Below are 15535 nucleotides of genomic sequence, written 5' to 3'. Positions count from 1 at the left end.
TAAAGGGATGGACATGGTCAAAAAAAATGCTCAGGTAGGCCGTGGCATTTAAACGATGCCCAATTGGCACTAAGGGGCCTAAAGTGTGCCAAGAAAACATCCCCCACACCATTACACCACCACCACCAGCCTGCACAGTGGTAACAAGGCATGATGGATCCATGTTCTCATTCTGTTTACGCCAAATTCTGACTCTACCATCTGAATGTCTCAACAGAAATCACATCAGACCAGGCAACATTTTTCCAGTCTTCAACTGTCCAATTTTGGTGAGCTCTTGCAAATTGTAGCTTCTTTTTCCTATTTGTAGTGGAGATGAGTGGTACCCGGTGGGGTCTTCTGCTGTTGTAGCCCATCCGCCTCAAGGTTGTGCGTGTTGTGGCTTCACAAATGCTTTGCTGCATACCTCGGTTGTAACGAGTGGTTATTTCAGGCAAAGTTGCTCTTCTATCAGCTTGAATCAGTCGGCCCATTCTCCTCTGACCTCTAGCATCAACAAGGCATTTTCAGCCCACAGGACTGCCGCATACTGGATGTTTTTCCCTTTTCACACCATTCTTTGTAAACCCTAGAAATGGTTGTGCGTGAAAACCCCAGTAACTGAGCAGATTGTGAAATACTCAGACCGGCCCGTCTGGCACCAACAACCATGCCACGCTCAAAATTGCTTAAATCACCTTTCTTTCCCATTCTGACATTCAGTTTGGAGTTCAGGAGATTGTCTTGACCAGGACCACACCCCTAAATGCATTGAAGCAACTGCCATGTGATTGGTTGATTAGATAATTGCATTAATGAGAAATTGAACAGGTGTTCCTAATAATCCTTTAGGTGAGTGTATATACAGTATTGTGCAAAAGTTTTAGACACTTGTGAAAACATAAAAAAGCTAAATCAATTTTTGATTTGGCCACCTTTGCTTTTAAAACGGCACCAATTCTCCTAGGTACACCTGAACACAGTTTTTCTTGGTTGTTGGCAGATAGGATGTTCTAAGCTTCTTGGAGACTTCGCCACAGTTCTTCTATCTGTTTAGGCTGTCTCACTCATGTTTCTTCATGGAAAGCCAGACTGACTCGATGTTCAGTGGGCGGCTCTGTGGGGGTCATGCCATCTGTTGCAGGGCTCCCTTGTCTTCTATTTGCAAAAGAAATTCTTGGGAGTCTAAAATGTATATTTCCTATTGATTCACTAAAACTGAAGATATAAATAACCATATTCAGGCAAAAAGTAAAAATCAAACAAATAGACCACTCAAAATAGATTTACTCACCCTGATATTGCTTCAAACCCGTATGAATTTCTGTATTTTTCCATGGAACACAGAAGGTACATTTTTGAAATGTCTTTACAGGGTTTATTCACCATAATGTAAGTAAATAGTGACTCTGGCCTGATTTGACTTTGGTCAAATTTAAGTTTTATTCACTCTCAAATAAAATAATTAATAAAGCAGTTAAAGATGCACTCAGTAACTTATGTCTTTGTGTCATCTTGGACTTACACTGACAGCTAGCGGCTTGGATGCAGTATTATTTAAAATCGTTTTCAGTTTCAGATGCCATTGTAGAAATTTAGTATCAACAGTCAGCCATAATTTCTGTAAGCAGTTATTGAAAGTGTCAAATAAAAGGATGGTTACTGAGAATAAGCGAGTAGTATTGGACTGGTCATGTGATTATAACATGGCAGCCCCCATGTGCGGACCCTCTCAATGTAGAGTAAAACCGCTTTTATAAGGTTACTGATATGAATGGAGTCTTTAATGTGAGTGGTCATGATTTCCTACATATATTGCAAAATTACATTTTCATGTCTTTAGAAGTAAAACTTTTTTAATAAGGAAAAAATTACTAAGTGCACCTTTAAATTAAAATATTTTGACTAAATCGATAACATCAAACCTTATTGGTTCTCAACACGCCTTATTACCAAATGTGTAACATGATGACTGTGGTATTACCATGGCACCATGTCCAAAAAAAACTTCAGTTAGTGACTTTGTTTCTCTCTGTTTCCATTTCTTTCCTTGTTTCTCTGTAGGTGATGAGAGAATGGGAGGAGGCAGAGAGACAGGTTAAGAATCTTCCTCGTGCTGATAAAAAGACCATCATTCAGGTAACTTCTCATCACTTGTCATAAATATCAAAGGGATATGATGTGTTTTTTGTGTTATTTTCTTTTGTTGGTGTCAATCAAAGACTAATGATTTTGTTTTACCAAACTGTCCTGGACAGCCTTTTAAACAATGGGATACAAGCCTGGTACGGGAATCTCTCAGTTCAATTACAATCTCAGCTTGCTCATCGTGTTTAAACCACAATGAAAATGATAAGAGTGAAGGAATACAAACCCCTTCAATCCATCTACGAGTGGTTAAAGTGTTTTTTGAATGAGTGAAGAAAATAGTGGCTAACCCAAGCCATGCATATATTCGGAATCAGGGAGACGTTATAGAGTCCCAACGTACAAGAGCAACTGTTAAACAACTGTTATAAAAAATACTTTGTACCATCCTCAATTAACATCCTAAATAGCAGGCTATAGAGTATTTTAAAGTATTGAGCAATTGTCAGAAAGTATGCTGATTATGTATTACTGCAGCTGCTGAATTCAATACATTTTTCACTAAAGGACAATAAAGGATAACCTAACCTAATGTTGTGTGTGCTAAATCATAAGCAGTGATGTTTACATGGTAATGTACACAACAGTAGTACTGCATTACTGTATTATGTTTAATATAATCTAGCAGTTTCTGATATGGTTATATAAAAGCACTTAGTGGGTTTGAAGTTCAAATGCATTCAGATTTATTGTTAAAACAATCTGTTCCCATCTATCATGCCGGTAGAAAGGGTCACTGTACTTTATTCTTCAGGATTAATGAAAGGCTGCTGGCTTCGTGTTTATGCATGCACATGTGTTTTTGTAGCGCTTTCAGGAGAGGGTGGAAGCATTGGAGAAGGAGGCTGCCAGTGAGAGACAGCAACTGGTGGAGAGTCACATGGCACAAGTGGAAGCCCTGCTTATCAACCGTCGTCGCCAGGCTCTGGAAAGCTACTTGAACGCCCTGCATTCTGACCAACCACGGGTACACACACTCGTGCACACACAAGCACACAGGACCTCCCTGTTGAAAAGATCAGCAAAGCATATGTTATGTTTTGGATGCTGGATATTTTACAACAATGTACTCTGTCTAGCTGCCTGTGACCTCAAGAATGTATGCCTCATAATACTATTATATATTGATTACTCCACTCTGTCTCACACAGCCTCGTCAGGTCCTTAATTTGTTGAAGAAGTACATCCGTGCGGAGCAGAAAGACAGACAGCACCTTCTCAAACACTTTGAGCATGTTCGCGAGGTGGATCCCAAGAAGGCGTCTCAGCTTCGACCCTTCGTAAGTTTATAAAACTTTGGTCTTTAATGCGTATATTATAAGCTCTTCAAAGAGCCAACCCAAATGTGTAGATGACTTCAGTCTTACTCTCTGTGCTTATAGTTGATGACCAACCTGCGTGTGATTAAAGAACGTATGAACCAGTTCTTGGGTGACCTCTACAAGGTTCCACAAGTGGCTGCTGAAATCCAGGACCAAGTGGGTGAGTCAAAAATGTTTGTTATGTTGGCTTGATAAAGTTTGATAAAGGTTAGGGTTTTTTTTATTATCCTTTCTGACTGTAACGATATGTTTTCAAGCTACAAGCTTCCAAAATCGCACAGTCCTTTAAGCTGTTCGGAGTTGGTACGCTTTATTCTGGATAATCTGATGCTAATGAGTTTCCCATCACAGATTATCAAATATATCAATATCTATCATGCAGCCACTTAGCAATAATCTAGCAACCACTCATAACACCCTAGCACAACCCAGGCAACCACTCAGAACAACCTAGCACAACCCAGGCAACCACTCAGAACACCCTAGCAACTGCAAACCAATGCCCTTCCAACTACCTAGAGCACTGTAGCAAATGATTAACAATGCCCTGTAAACTGGGGGTGGGTAAAATTGTAATTTGAATGAACTTTATGTCGATTCTTAAATCCCAAGATCGATCTTTTACGCTATGTGCAACCCTCTGATACAAAGAGCGGAAATCGATTGCAGTTGCAACCAAATGCCACACTATGTGACTAAAATGTAAATATTTGGCAACTGGCTGGTAAATGTTTAGATTTCACTCACCATTAATTGTGTAGTTTAGTGGTGAAGTATTCAGCAGCGTGATCCTTTCACTGTGTGTTGAAAGTGAAATTTGTTCCTTGTAATGCACGTCCAAAGACAAGATTCACACGGCTAATTTTTTTGATCAGTTGTTGATCAAAAACAGCAAAAATAATAAACATTTAATTCTAATTATGCATGGCACAGATGAGATAAAGTCATTTGAGTCTCTCTTGTTAAGAAGCGCTCATTTACTGATGCTCTTTACAAAATTGCTGGTTTTGTTAAAGAGACAGTACCGGTTTTAGCACGTGTTCAACAAATCAATGTAAATATAATAATATTCTTTATTTTGTATAGTTCATAAGAAGAAAATGCCCATAGAAAATCACCCATAGTGTGTAGACGGGTCTGAGGAAATGTTAAAAACTTGGAGGAGCGGTCATCATGTTTTGGAGTGTAATGGGTTAAAAGCTCAGCCAAATACAGAGGAGCCAAACCATACAAAGCCTTGTATGCAAGCATGAGAATTTTAAAATCAACACAAAACCTGACAGGGAGCCAGTGCATGGACTCCAAGATAGGAGTGATGTGATAACATTTCCTGGAGCTAGTCAGGATTCTAACTGCAGAGTTTTGAACTCTTAAAGCGTAGATTTAGAGACCACAGTAAGGAGCACATTGCAATAATCAATGTGAGAAAAAAACTGTTTGTTTTGGCAGTATTCTGCACATGTGGATCAAATGACAAGCTTACATCATATATAACTCCTAGATTTTTTTGTTTTGTTTGAAACTCCATAGTAGATCCATGGCTAGAGTTAAAGAGCCAGCTTTACAAAGCTAGTGAGGAGAGCCAATGAACATAACTTTAGTCTTGTTACTAAGACTACAATTTTGAGACAAAGAAAAGTGACTGCCACATTATCACAAGGTTTAGAATGAATGTAAATCTGTGTGTCGTCTGCATAAAACATTATAATTAAGACCGAGTGATCTTAAGAGCTGACCAAGAGGAAAAATGTAAATACTAAAAAGTAAGGGGCCCAGAATTTAACCCTGAGGGACACCAAAGTGAACTAAACCAATCTCTGACCTACAGCCACCCAGGGAGACAAACTGCCTATGATCTAAAGGATATAAGATCTGAACCAGTCTAAAGCAGTTGCTGAGACACCAAAGACAGTTTCAAGAGGGGTGAGTAAAAGAGTGTCAAAAGTGGCACTGAGATCAAGAAGGATTAGAATAGAAAGAGAACCAGAGTCAGAAGCTATTAACAAGTTATTAGTGACCTTAACTATAGCTGTTTGTGTACTGTGGAGTTTACGGTAGCCGGACTAAAGAGTCTCAAAAAGATTGTTAACAGTGAGGTGATTATTAACCCTTTTCCACTGAAATTCCATGGTTTTCGTGCCGAGACTGTACTCCGCTGGTTAACGGGTAATCTGGAGCCAATCGTAAACCAGCCATGCTTTTCCACTGATCTGGGAGCCAAGCGGTGACGTAACGGGTTACTGTCCACGTGGTAGTTTCACGTGACTACCTCAAACAAAAAAGAAAAATGGCTCATCACAGTGTCTTTATATACAGCTTTTACTCTTGTTTTTGAAGACAGATTTAAGCATACGGATTAATGCAATCCATCATTATTACATTGCTCAACAAGATCTATGCTAAAGATGACAGGTAATGTAATTATATTATATGAATTATGGCTTAACTTGCAAAGTTCTGTAAACTGGTACAGTGGAATCATTATTTACATTGATATAGCAGATGGATGTATTTGGATTTTTGCCATAGCATATTATATTACTGATTGAGAATCCCACTATTTTACTTAACAGATCTTCCAAACTTAGTGAGTAGCTAGTCAAAAATCCCCTTACAGAACAAAACAATGCACAAAATAAGATGACAACAGTGTAAGGAAAGCTAACAAAGTTGGCAAATATTATAACTTACTGAAATCAGCTGCAGAGGACACTGGCGATTCAGTGTCTATCATAAGCATTACTGGCTGATTTCGATGCCCCGGTTAGTTAGCTGGCTGGTCGGTGTCTGAGTCCAAGACATCGTTGCTTCCTCCACTTTCGCTTTTGCTTATGTCCTTCTTGTGGTCCCTGTACTCCCTTTTTCAATTTGTTTATGATTTGGTCGTTCGTCCGACTGAAGGCAGCATACATCAATTTGTGCTGTATCTTCATTCTCATAGAGTATTTTTTTCCTTTGCGATCTCTCTAGTTTATCTTGGATCGTCGTAAATACCTTTTTGCAATTAGAGCACTCGGTTTGTTGTGTTACCTGAACGCTTTTGATGTCTGATAATTTTGTGTTTTTTTTTATTGTTTGTAATAGAGCGAAGAAGTACTCCTTGCTGCAGACGGTATCTATTGATGTTGTTTCGAAAAACTTTGCCATGGTGATGAAACATTATCCCACCCTCCATCCCCTGACATAATGGTTCCTGTGTAGAGACCAGCAAGCTTCTGGGGCTGGTGTCAAACCAGGTTTTTGGCCCTGGAAAGGCCTTTTCTGTGGTTGAAATGCACGGAACAGTTTGAGAATTCGCACTGGGCCAGAAACCCACACCCGAAACATGTTGTTGCAAAGGGCTATGAGTAATTGAGAGGCAACAACTCATTCTGATTTTTGCAAGGAAAGGAAGTTTAGAGATGTGATGAAATTTGTTAAAGTTGTCCAAGTCCATTTTAGACTTTTTAGGTACTGGAGTTACAGCAGCTATTTTAAATAAACTTGTCTGTAGAGGATCAACTATGCAAGTGGTAGATTTCATACGTGATACCTCATTACTTAGAGAAACTTTGTCAAGTAGAGAGAAATTTCAGAGAGGGGTGCCAGGAAAACAGGACAGACTGACAGAAGAAACAGAAGAGACAGAAGGAGCAGTGAGAATGTGTTTACGAACATTGTCTATCTTAGGCAATTGTTTTGCTTAAGAAATCAAGAAATTTGTTACAAAGTTGAGTTGAAATAGGCAAGTTGGTGGAAAAGTTACATTTGAGCAATCTATTTATAGTATGAAAAAGTTGTCTGAGATTGTTTTGTTAACAATTACCTGGGGAATCAGTTGCTGCTTTATATTCACGCAAGTGGTCTTTCCAAGCCTAGTAATGTACGTTCAATCCAGAAAGATGCCACCTTCGCTCCATTTTACGACAAACTGCCTTCATTGAGTGCAGATTGTGGTTATACCAGGGAGCAGGAAGCAAAAAGGAAATAGTCAGTGATTTCAAAGGAGCAAAATAATCCAAGCCAGATATGAGTACAGTATTTAACAGAGAAATTTTTTCATAAAGGGGATCTGATGGAAAAAAAAAAAACATCTTAAGTTAGAAATCTGGCAGATCAATGAATTTCCATTTGCGAATATTTACAGTGCGAGAAGAGGAAGCAGTGGTGTGTGGTAATCATATTAAAAAAGATGGCTAGATGGTCAGAAAGAAAGAAATCAACAGGGAAAAACTGAGGCACAAAATAACTATTAGCAATAACAAGGTCTAAGATATGACCTTTGTTGTGTGTAGAACAGTCAACAAACTGGATTAAATCAAATCACTCCAGTAAAGACAGAAAGTCCTTTGCCATCACTGAGTTTTTTAGGTCAATGTGGATGTTAAAGTCACCCAAAATAAGAATTCTCTTAAACATGAGGCACATTATAGAAAATAGACCAGCAAACTCAGACAAAGGGCTTCATTAGACTTTGGGGGTCTGTAGACGGTAGCGATGATGGTAGTGTGAGGGGCAGATACTCTCAGAGTGAGACATTCAAATGTAAATTGTGGTACAAACACAGGACTTATGTTGTATTATAGGTTATGTATCACAATGATATCCCCACCTCTACCAGAGAGTCATGGAAGATCAAACAACCCATAGCCTGTGGGAGTATGTTGATTAAAAAGTGGTCCATCACTCTGTTTATGCCATGTTTCTGTTAAGCACACAAGGTCCGGTGTTTTTTTCTGTGATAATGTCTGATAAAAGCAGAGCCTTGTTATTCACGGAGCATGCATTAAATAATGTATTAACCAGAAGATAACGGGTAAAACGCTGACATGTTGTTAAAATGAATGCCAGTACAAAACAGTCTTTCAGCTTTGCACTGAAATATTGGAACAGAGATGGCAGTAGAAGACAAGTAGATAAAACTGCTCCTTGAACAGCAAAGGCATGTAGCGCTTTGGTCACAGTATTTCTGAATTTCAGCAAAGTTCATAAGTGTCTTTTGCCAAATAACAGTTCCTTTTTAGGTTCAGTAGCTGGTGTGAGGTGTACCTAAAACCATGCAGAGGGAATCCACATCCACAGTAACCTCACAGTAGCGTAAATACTGGGCAGGGCAACAGCAGACTATAAGAACTTAAAAACGTCAAAGCTCCAAAACACCTTGCTGTCATTCCAAATAAATAGATAAACATTTAATAAAACAAGAAAAACGGTGAGAGGAGCAGCAGCCAAATGCGCCAGCATTCCCTATCAACTGGAAGTGTCATATGTGAAATACTTATAAACTTGTAACAAAAATGATATATGAAATATATATATAATTTATATATTGAATACGTGGATTTGTTCATTTATAAAAAGCAAAAATGTGGTCAAAATTATGAAAAACAAATAAAATATAATTAGTAGAATATTTTCATTATGTCCCTAGTTAGAAGGTCCCCTGTATAATTCATTTTTCAAACTGGGGACCCCAAAGGGCTGCCAAGAGGTGCTAGGGTGTCCACACAAAATTACATTTTATTTTATTTTAATAATTTCTATTTGCTTTAGTAAAATTGCAATATTACATTTATGATTTCATTTTGTCTTTATAATATCTTGTTTACTATTTTTTCACACTGTATAAATGGGTCTTTGTTCATGAAAATATACTGTAAAAATGCCTTTTTTTTTAAGAAGGGTGTCCTTCGCAAGTGGACCGTCAAATTTGGGGGTCCTTGGCATCACATACTGATTTAGACGACACTGAGGTCTCTCATCTTCTTTCTCCAGCAATGCTGATGCAACGTGACCAGGCAGAAGTCACTCAACAGCTGTCCTCGCTCCAGAGTAAGATGAGGGTGAGCTACGGGAATGACGCACTTATGCCTGACCTGCCTGACAGCACCATTCCGCTGGACACCCTGCCTCCAGAGGAGGACGGCCTTGGCTTCCACCCCGAAAGTTTCAACCAGCCCAACACTGACAACCAAAAAGAAAAAGACCAAGGACAGCCAAGTAGGACTAAGTTTCCCTTGGACAATGGTAAAATTATACAGTAAAAATATTTAGTCTCTTTTCCACCATAGGGCCGAACGGAACAGGAGCATGGTGAGGGAAGGTTTAAAGTAGCATTTCCACTTGAGCACGGCACAACTCATGATTGCCAATGCCAATGTAACTCACTAATTTCTAGGTAGATGGCAAAGTTCGCTATGGTGAAGTTAAAACATGTTAATAAAATAAAATAGAGTGTCTTTGTCATGATTTTATTATGATGATGAACTAGGATAGTACATTATTTCTCTACAAGCATTTTGCAACAGGGAGGTAGATTATGCTAGCTAGCTCATTGAAACTCATGTAATACATCATTATATTACTTGTATAATATTTAGTCAATAAATTATTGTGGAGGTGGGGGCATGGTTGAGAGCCCTCTTGTGAATGACCTGAGAGTGAGACCAGGAGATGAGAACGGTAAGGCAGTTACACCTGTGGGCAATTTTACTAATAGCTGTTCTGTGTTGAGGGAGGAGTGACACGCGTTGGCTGTGTGTGTGTTTTTGTTTTTGTTTAAATGGAAATTTGTTTATATGGACATATATGAAAATGCTTTCAGAATAAAAGATGAGAGAAGTTGGAAATTCGTTGGCTTCCACATCCTCATTTCTGGAGAGTCAAGCACCCGTCCCTATAGATTACCCGAACACAAGAAGCAAGTGGTATGGGAGGAACTTAAGGCCATGCTCGATATGGGAGTAACAAAGGAATCCAACAGTGACTGGTCCAGCCTGGTGGTTCTAGTACCTAAGTCTGATGGGTCGGTTCGGTTCTGTGTGAATTTTCGATGAAAGTCAATGCAGTGTCTAAATTTGATGCTTAACGATGAACTGCTAGATCGGTTATGTGCGGCTCATTTTTATTTGACACTGACCTGTGAATAAACAGCATTTTCAACTCCGTTTGGCTTACGCCAATTTGTGACCATTCCGGTCGTTATTTTGGGGCCCCAACTAAGTTTCAGCAGCTCATGGACAGAATCCTACACCCACACACTGCATATCACTGCCTATCTGGATGACATAATCATTTACAGTAATGATTGACAGTAACTCATGCGGCACCTGAGGGCAGGGCTCATGGCCAACCCGAAGAAGTGTGCAATTGGGCGGGTGGAAGTACGGTACCTCGGCTTCTAATTGGGACATCGGCAGGTGATTCCCCAAATTGAAAGGACCACAGCGATTGTGACTTGTCCAAGACCCAAGACCAAAAAGGAGGTGAGACAGTTCCTTGGGCTGGCTGGCTATTACCGGAGGTTTATTCGATAACTATTTGCTGGCTGATCTTACTAAAAAGGGAGTGCTAGATCCGGTCCAGTGAGCAGAGTTGTACCAACAGGCTTTTACTTAATCGAAAGCTGCACTTTGTGGTGGACCACTTCTACACTCTCCCAATTTCTCTCTACCTTTTGTTTTATAGACTGACGTGTCGGACAGGGGGTTGGGAGCCTTGTAATCCCAGGTTGTCAAGGGGGAGGAGCGTCCGGTGCTGTACATCAGCCGGAAACTCTCGGTAAGAGTGTCGAGGTACAGCACCATTGAGAAGGAATGTCTGGCCATCAAGTGGGCGGTCCTTACCCTTCTGTATTACTTCCTGGGACGGGCTTTCACCCTCTGTTCGGACCACGCCCCGCTCCAGTGGCTCCATCGCATGAAAGATATCAATGCGCGGATCACCTGTTGGTATCTGGCACTTCAGCCATTTAAGTTCAAGGTGGTCCACAGACTGGGAGAATAGGGGAAGTGGCGGGCAGGCCAGCAATTTTACTAATAGCTGTTCTGTGTTGCAGTGAGAGGCAACAGGGAGATAAAGGGGAGGAGGAGGGAGTTGTGTTTTTTGTTTATATGGATATTTTGTTGTGTCACTGAAAAGTGCTTTGAGTATAAAAGATGAGAGAAGGTGGAAATGTGTTGGCTCACGCTTTCACATTGCTGGAGAGTCAAAAACTTGTTACAATGTTCTTTTCAGATAGTCAGGGAACTTTTACTTTTCTGTGTCCGGCAACATGCACAACCCCTCAGCAAACGATGGTAAACCTCTCGCCTTTTTCGCTTTGGTTTCCTTTTTGCAAAATGGGACATGTCTTTCCTGTGTTTTAGCGGAGTAAAAATCAATCCTAAAAACTGGAAAATGCAATCTTCCTCCAAAGCGCAGGAACTGCAGGCAGTGCTAAAAAGGGGGGGTGGGAGCAGCAAACCACTAGCAAAGATATATGGAGCTCCTAACCCCAAGTTGGTATAGCTAGAGGCCGGAGAACTTTAGATAAGGGCGAAATCTCCCAAAGGGGGTGGGGTTACTCCAAAAGAGGGTGGTGTTACTCCAGGAGGGCACGTTTACTCCAGAGGGGGTGGGGTTACTCCAAAAGGGGACATCACTTCCACACGTGGTTAGGGAAGGGTTAGATTAGGGTCTCCTTATATCTTTGCTGGCGGTTTGGAGCTCCCACCCCTTTTTGGAGCTCTGCCTGCAGCTATATCCTTCTCCCTAACCCTAAAAGTGCAAGTAAGTATAGCTGCAAGTCAGAGATCTTCAAATGGTGGCGGAATCTCCAAAAGAGGCAGGCTTACTCAAAAAGAGGACGGTGTTACTCCTAAGCATTATCGCAACGAGAACCATACGACCCGATGGTGGAAAAGAGGCTATAGACTATGTAATTCTGTGATTGACTTATAAAAATCAAGCATTCCAGAGAGCTGTGTATTAAATAGTTGTATATAATAGCTACAATTTCTTACACTGAATTTGGAGCCGACTGAACTGTTTTTTTGTTTTTTCAGTTGAACCTGTAGATGCCCGTCCAATTCCAGAAAGGGATCTGCCCACAAGACCTGGTAAGTGCGTACTTGTGATTTTCAACTCATTAATTTTTGTTGCCTCTAAACACATGACATGCTCAGTGTTATATATCTAATTAACATATGTGTGTATTTTTAAGAAATTCCAATGGTTCGGCTGGACATTGAGGAAAGGCATAACGCTGGTTATGATGTCCGTGACAAGAGATTGGTAAAAACTTTATGCTGGTTGTATCTTACATACAGACAAAATATCTCTTTGATAGTGACTGATGCTTTCATATGTACCAAATCAAACATATTGTACATATTTTACAATGTAAATAATTAATTGACATGTTTGTGTTCCATCAGATGTTCCTTGCAGAAGACATGGGCTCTAATAAAGGAGCTATCATTGGGCTGATGGTGGGTGGAATTGTCATCGCCACTGTCATTGTAATCACACTTGTTATGCTAAGGAAGAAGCAGTATACTTCCATCCACCATGGGGTCATTGAGGTGAGACAGAGCATTTACATCTCTTATACATGGTCATGTAAAACCTGGCCTAGAAATGAATAATACCTTAAAATCTTTGTCTAGTTATATGCCCAGCTGTACAATAGTTCATCAGTTAAATATTGCTGTGAGAGCTTGTGTAACGTAAAATCAGCTCCCAAGCCAGCATGATAACAGTGGCCCTGGTGTGTTGAAAGTCTTTGAGACACAATTAAAAAATCCACCTAGCAAAAACTCCTTATTCAGTAATCGTGATTTGAGAACAACTGAAAAGGTCATGGAAAAGTCATCGGTCATAAAGTGTGGGAACTCTGCATGGAAAAGTCAAAAGGGGTGGGAACCCTAAACTATGTCTTCTGCATAAATACTTTTAATGACATCATATTTTTATATGTCAGGTGGATGCAGCAGTGACCCCTGAGGAACGGCATCTCACTAAGATGCAGCAGAATGGCTACGAGAACCCCACATACAAGTTCTTTGAGCAGATGCATAACTAAAGAACCACTTTAGAACTCTGCACTCCCCCACCCCACCACCATCACCCCACTGCATCAGGACAGAGAACACAGAGTTGACCAATAGTTTGAATGAAGGATCAGTCTGTCACTATGGAGATGAGAGTGGATTCCATCACATGACCATTCCATCCAACTGAACAAGTTATTTGTCCTTGTTGCCCATCCAGCCATCTGTCCATCTGATGGTCCATCTGTGTGCTCCAGTGCTCTTGCACCTGTCCATCACAGTACTATGCGGTGAACAAAGTGTCTTCTGCTCTGTTCTCTTTGCCCATCCTTTCCTTTTAATCTACCCATAATCCTTGTCTCCTCACCTCCATCCATCCTATCTTTTATCTCCTCTCTTTTAGCTCTATTTTTCTCTATTGTTGCTCTCTTGCAACTTCTTTTAGGGGATAGATGACCCAATGATATAAATTGTCATCATTTACTCATCCTCATGTTCTGCAAATCCTGTATGACTTTGGTATCACAAATGGAGATGTTAAGCAGAATGACAACCTATGGCAAAAAGATGCAAATAAAGTGAATGGTGACTGAGGCTGTTCTTAACATTCTGTGTATTATCTCCTTTAGAATGGAACAAAATTAGTATATGACTTTAAGCACTTATATTTCCTCTTCTTTTTGCACATTTTCCTTCTTCCCTCTTATTTCCTCTTACCTGGGCACTCAGATGCTTCATTGGCTAAATGAGGATCCAACCACTGCAAAAACCAATTGCAGATAAATGTACAAATTGTTAAAGGGAGGTCACCCAAAAATGAAAATTCTGTTATTTACTCACCCTCATGTTGTTCCAAACCTGTATGACTTTCTGCCATAGATGTTAGGAAGTGTGTTAGTCACCATTCAGTTTCATTGTATCTTTTTTCCATTTAATGGAAGTGAATGGTAAGGCTGTCATTCTGCCTAACATTTCATTTAGTGTTCCACAAAAGAAGAAAAGGTCACATGGGTTTGGAACAACATAATGGTAAGTAAATGATTACAGAATTTTCATTTTTTAGTTAAATATCTCCTTAAAATTTCAGGATTGTGTCATTCCTTCTTTGAGGAAAAAAAGGTGAAAAATAAAGTTATTTAAAAAAAAATTTAAAATAGCATTTACAGAGATAAGAAATTAATGTTTGTTTTTATTTTGTGTGTATTATGTATTGAAATAAGGCAGAAAATAGCTGTACCTATATAGTGCATGGCAATTATAAGAGAGAGAAGGTTCTGGATCCAGACACAGACTTTGACCTCTCTCTCTCTCTCATGTAGAGATTTAGCTGGATTGTACATTTACAGTAAGTGTCTTCTTGTGATTTACATCATTTTAAATAAGTGAAAAATCTGCCTGGCTTCTTCATCACAGAGATATGCTTTAAAAGAAGTGTGTGCTTTTTCTATTGGACCATGCCGCACACACTTAAATGGTTGCATGGGGCTGGAAAAGTTGTATGTATTGTATTATGAAGTGTAATGTTAGTCAAAGTTTTCTTATCACTGCATTTTTTAAAGGGTTCACACCCTTTTGACTCATGAAGTTTTATTCCATGTTGGGATTTAGTATGGGGCCAGGATTAGGGAAGGAGGGTGTGGCGTGGTGGGATTTTGGTTCAGAAATGTCCGCCATTTAGAATTGTGTAATTTTTGTCCCACTTTCCCCTTTGTATTCCCCAGTGTCTGTGATATTCACGAACACATTTTGGGACTGAAAACACCTCACCTTTTCCCCTTTGATTTCACTCAAGTATCTCATAGCACCTTATAAACCAGATCAGATGTCCCACATGAAGGATGTTAAGAGTGGATGGTAGATAATAATGCAAATCTGCCATGCAGTCTTTCGAAATTACTTCCTAATGAGTTACTTTGAAAGTGGCATGAATCAAGCTATTAGAAAGAAAACTGAATGAAAATGTGTTAACTATTGCACAACACATTCTATGAGACAAATTAAATGATTCAAACATTGCTCATGACTTTCCTGTATAGAATTTCCTTAGCTCTAAAATCTGGTGTTGTGCTGATTAGTGGATACTCTTAATGGTGAGTGTCTGTGGTCAGTAGGGAACAGAGAAAGCTCTTTCAGAGAACTTTTCCTTATGTATCTATTCAGATCATTGGCTTAGAAGAGGGAAAAGCTTTCTACACTGTAACCTATGAATAAAGTTTTGAATGTATATACAAACTCCTAGTGATGTGTTGTTATTTGGTGCACAAGACAGCAAAAAAGGGCGCTTGATTTCTGCTG

At 39.7% G+C, this 15535-nt stretch overlaps 1 protein-coding gene across 4 annotated transcripts in view; it reads left to right on the top strand.

Moving 5' to 3' along the window:
* Window positions 1-15472, top strand: part of appb (amyloid beta (A4) precursor protein b) — a 50711-nt gene extending 35239 nt beyond the window's left edge. For 2 of the 4 annotated variants that reach the window (XM_052141962.1, XM_052141960.1), the window contains 9 exons: window positions 2044-2118; window positions 2936-3094; window positions 3279-3407; window positions 3510-3609; window positions 9204-9428; window positions 12254-12307; window positions 12412-12482; window positions 12626-12772; window positions 13171-15472. In XM_052141962.1, coding sequence (XP_051997922.1) covers window positions 2044-2118; window positions 2936-3094; window positions 3279-3407; window positions 3510-3609; window positions 9204-9428; window positions 12254-12307; window positions 12412-12482; window positions 12626-12772; window positions 13171-13272 — 1062 coding nt within the window. In that variant the 3' untranslated portion in view covers window positions 13273-15472. Of the gene's footprint in view, window positions 1-2043; window positions 2119-2935; window positions 3095-3278; window positions 3408-3509; window positions 3610-9203; window positions 9456-12253; window positions 12308-12411; window positions 12483-12625; window positions 12773-13170 lie in introns of all 4 variants that reach the window. The other 2 variants (XM_052141961.1, XM_052141959.1) reach the window with 1 other exon arrangement.
* Window positions 15473-15535: the final 63 nt, after the last annotated feature.

This window comes from Xyrauchen texanus, chromosome 14 (assembly GCF_025860055.1).
Source record: "Xyrauchen texanus isolate HMW12.3.18 chromosome 14, RBS_HiC_50CHRs, whole genome shotgun sequence".
Classification (NCBI taxonomy): Eukaryota; Metazoa; Chordata; class Actinopteri; order Cypriniformes; family Catostomidae; genus Xyrauchen; species Xyrauchen texanus.
The sequence above is the reverse complement of the archived record's forward strand: the minus strand, read 5'-3'. Positions and strand labels throughout refer to the sequence as shown.